The sequence below is a fragment of the Egretta garzetta genome, unplaced genomic scaffold, assembly GCF_000687185.1.
Source record: "Egretta garzetta isolate BGI_Z169 unplaced genomic scaffold, ASM68718v1 scaffold539, whole genome shotgun sequence".
Lineage (NCBI taxonomy): Eukaryota > Metazoa > Chordata > Aves > Pelecaniformes > Ardeidae > Egretta > Egretta garzetta.
The window spans coordinates 2,072,965-2,075,403 of record NW_009260760.1 but is presented as its reverse complement, the minus strand read 5'-3'; the positions used below and the strand labels follow the sequence as shown (position 1 = coordinate 2,075,403).

At 50.1% G+C, this 2,439-nt stretch overlaps 1 protein-coding gene across 1 annotated transcript in view; it reads right to left on the bottom strand.

Moving 5' to 3' along the window:
* Nucleotides 1-335: 335 nt before the first annotated feature.
* Nucleotides 336-2,439, bottom strand: part of TTC30B (tetratricopeptide repeat domain 30B) — a 6,394-nt gene continuing 4,290 nt past the window's right edge. Inside the window, 3 exon segments of the mRNA XM_009646046.2 lie at nucleotides 336-1,052; nucleotides 1,054-1,970; nucleotides 2,171-2,437. Coding sequence (XP_009644341.1) covers nucleotides 527-1,052; nucleotides 1,054-1,970; nucleotides 2,171-2,437 — 1,710 coding nt within the window. The 3' untranslated portion in view covers nucleotides 336-526.

The window sequence follows — 2,439 nt, the reverse complement described above, 5'->3', positions numbered from 1 at the left end:
TTTTTTTATTACAAAGCCGTTTTTTTTGCGTTAAAATATACTATTAACATAGTCTGTAACATATTAAAAATACCCTGTGAAAAGCAGAAGAAAGAAACATTTCACACACAAGCACAAATTAGAGAATTAAACCAACTCTGTTTCTTCAATTTCCGTGCTAGAAGAGATGGATAACAAATTATTTTCAACTGTCAACCAGCAAAAAGAAACGTGGTCAAAATTTCAGAAGGATAAAATATTTTATAGGTGAAAGCTCTATATTTCTGTAATGAAGTCCTTGATCAGCACATCTTAAGGAGTATTTAACACAACAGATTACTGAGAATGCCCCTGGTTATTTGATGCATGTTAATTTCATGTAAATATTCTATTTTCTGCTGAGTGTTGTTAAAATACAGGACAAAACCTTTAAGGGTAAGCAATCAAGGAAAACCCATACCACTATGGACTACCAGGCTGAGCATCACCTCACAAGCATACGGGAAGAACACACAAAGTTCTCATTTCTACTGTATGGGAACACTGTTTACGCAGTCCACCCAATGATCTTGTACATCAGCGCCCTCAAAAGCCTGGCTTCATAGGTAACTGTATTTTTCCCACTGTGCATCCTCTTCTCTTCAAGGGGTTGCTCAATGACAGCTGGGATGTTTCTTCCATACAGCTCACATTGCTTCAGAAACTGAATGCACTCTTGAATAACACTGTCACGGAGCATGATCATGTGCTTGGACATGTTCTCCAGCAGGGACAGGAAACACCGTTTGGCATAGTACCACGTGTCAGTGCTCAGTTTTTTGTTATATGGCTCCAGGCTTTTAATGACCCTTGAAATACCAAAGTCATAGTTTCCCTTCACACAGTAGAGGGTACCGATGACTAGATTGACGATGCAAAGGTGGTAAATATTTTTATCAGGATTATTATAGGACAGCTGCTCTTCTCCCTTCTCGATCTTCCTCATCAGTTCCTCTGCGTCTTCATTCTGGCTTGTCAGGATGTAGGAGACGCAGAGGTTAGCCAACACAATGGCACTGACATGGAGAATGTTGAGCCTCTTTATACTTGTTCTCTTGCATGAAGAGCACGTGAGCCACGTTGAGCTTCCACACCTCGTGTTCGTTACAGAACTCCACCGATTTGCGGAAAATCTTTTCCACCATTGTGTAGTTCTTCATGTCCCAGTAGATCTTTGCCTGGGCCATCAAGACAGGTACATATTTATCCAGAGTCTCGTCATACTCATTAACTGCCTTTTTTACAGCTTCGTCATCCCAGTTTTGCCTAGCTTCCTGCACCTGCTTTGTGAGTTTTCTCAGCTGCTCAGTCAGCGTCCCCGCTGAATCATCTAGCTTGTGGAAGGCCTCCTCAGGGGCAGTCTGACAAGTAATAATGGCATCCAAGAAGTTGTACAAGTAAGGCGTGAGCAGTTTGTAGGTCAGATGGGCATTCTCTGCCAGCACATCAGCTGCCAGGTCATAGTACTGATGCTTGCAGTAGAGGAGCAGCAAGTTTCCAAAAGTTTCTGGCGGACAGGGGTTCTGCAGCAGAAGAAACTGCAGTTTCTCAAACCCTTCAGTCGGCTGGCTGTCCATGTTCATTAGTGCTTGGTTGTGCAGCGTGACTGGATCCAACTCCTCTTCAGCCCTCGGCGGCATATCTGTGAGCGCCTCCTGGGCCGCTTTCAGGTTGCGCAGCTGGTACTCGATGGCTGCCTTGAGGTTGAAGGCCTCCACCAGGGCCGTGCGGTGCAGGAGCAGAGTGTTGCCGACGCTGCGCACATCAATGCCCTCAGTGGTCATGCCCACGCTGAGCTCTGGGTGCTGGTGGATGCCACGCTCTATGATATCGGAGATGTGTTTGAGGGCAGGGGCATACTGCTTGGCCGCGTAGCAGCACAGCGCCATGTTGTAGGACAGCTCAGGGCAGTAACCCAACACTTGCATGGCACCGGCAAACTTGCCGCTGGCCTCTTCATGCCGCCCCTGCCGGTACAGCAGGCAGCCCAGGATGATCTCGGCATCAGCCCGCTCTGAGGGGTCCTCAGCTGCTCGATGTGTTTGAGGGCAGGGGCATACTGCTTGGCCGCGTAGCAGCACAGCGCCATGTTGTAGGACAGCTCAGGGCAGTAACCCAACACTTGCATGGCACCGGCAAACTTGCCGCTGGCCTCTTCATGCCGCCCCTGCCGGTACAGCAGGCAGCCCAGGATGATCTCGGCATCAGCCCGCTCTGAGGGGTCCTCAGCTGCTCCGGGGCCGCCATCTGCAGCAGCGGGGGGCGCCTCCTCCACCGGGCTCTTGGCAGCCGGGAGGTCGCCCTGGGAATAGAGGATAGCCGCCTGGAGGCGCAGGGCCCGGCCCTGGTAGGCGGGAAGGTCCAGCAGCGGGCTGGCAGCCCGCAGGGCCTCGTTGTAGAGCCCGGCCTTGTAGAGGGCCT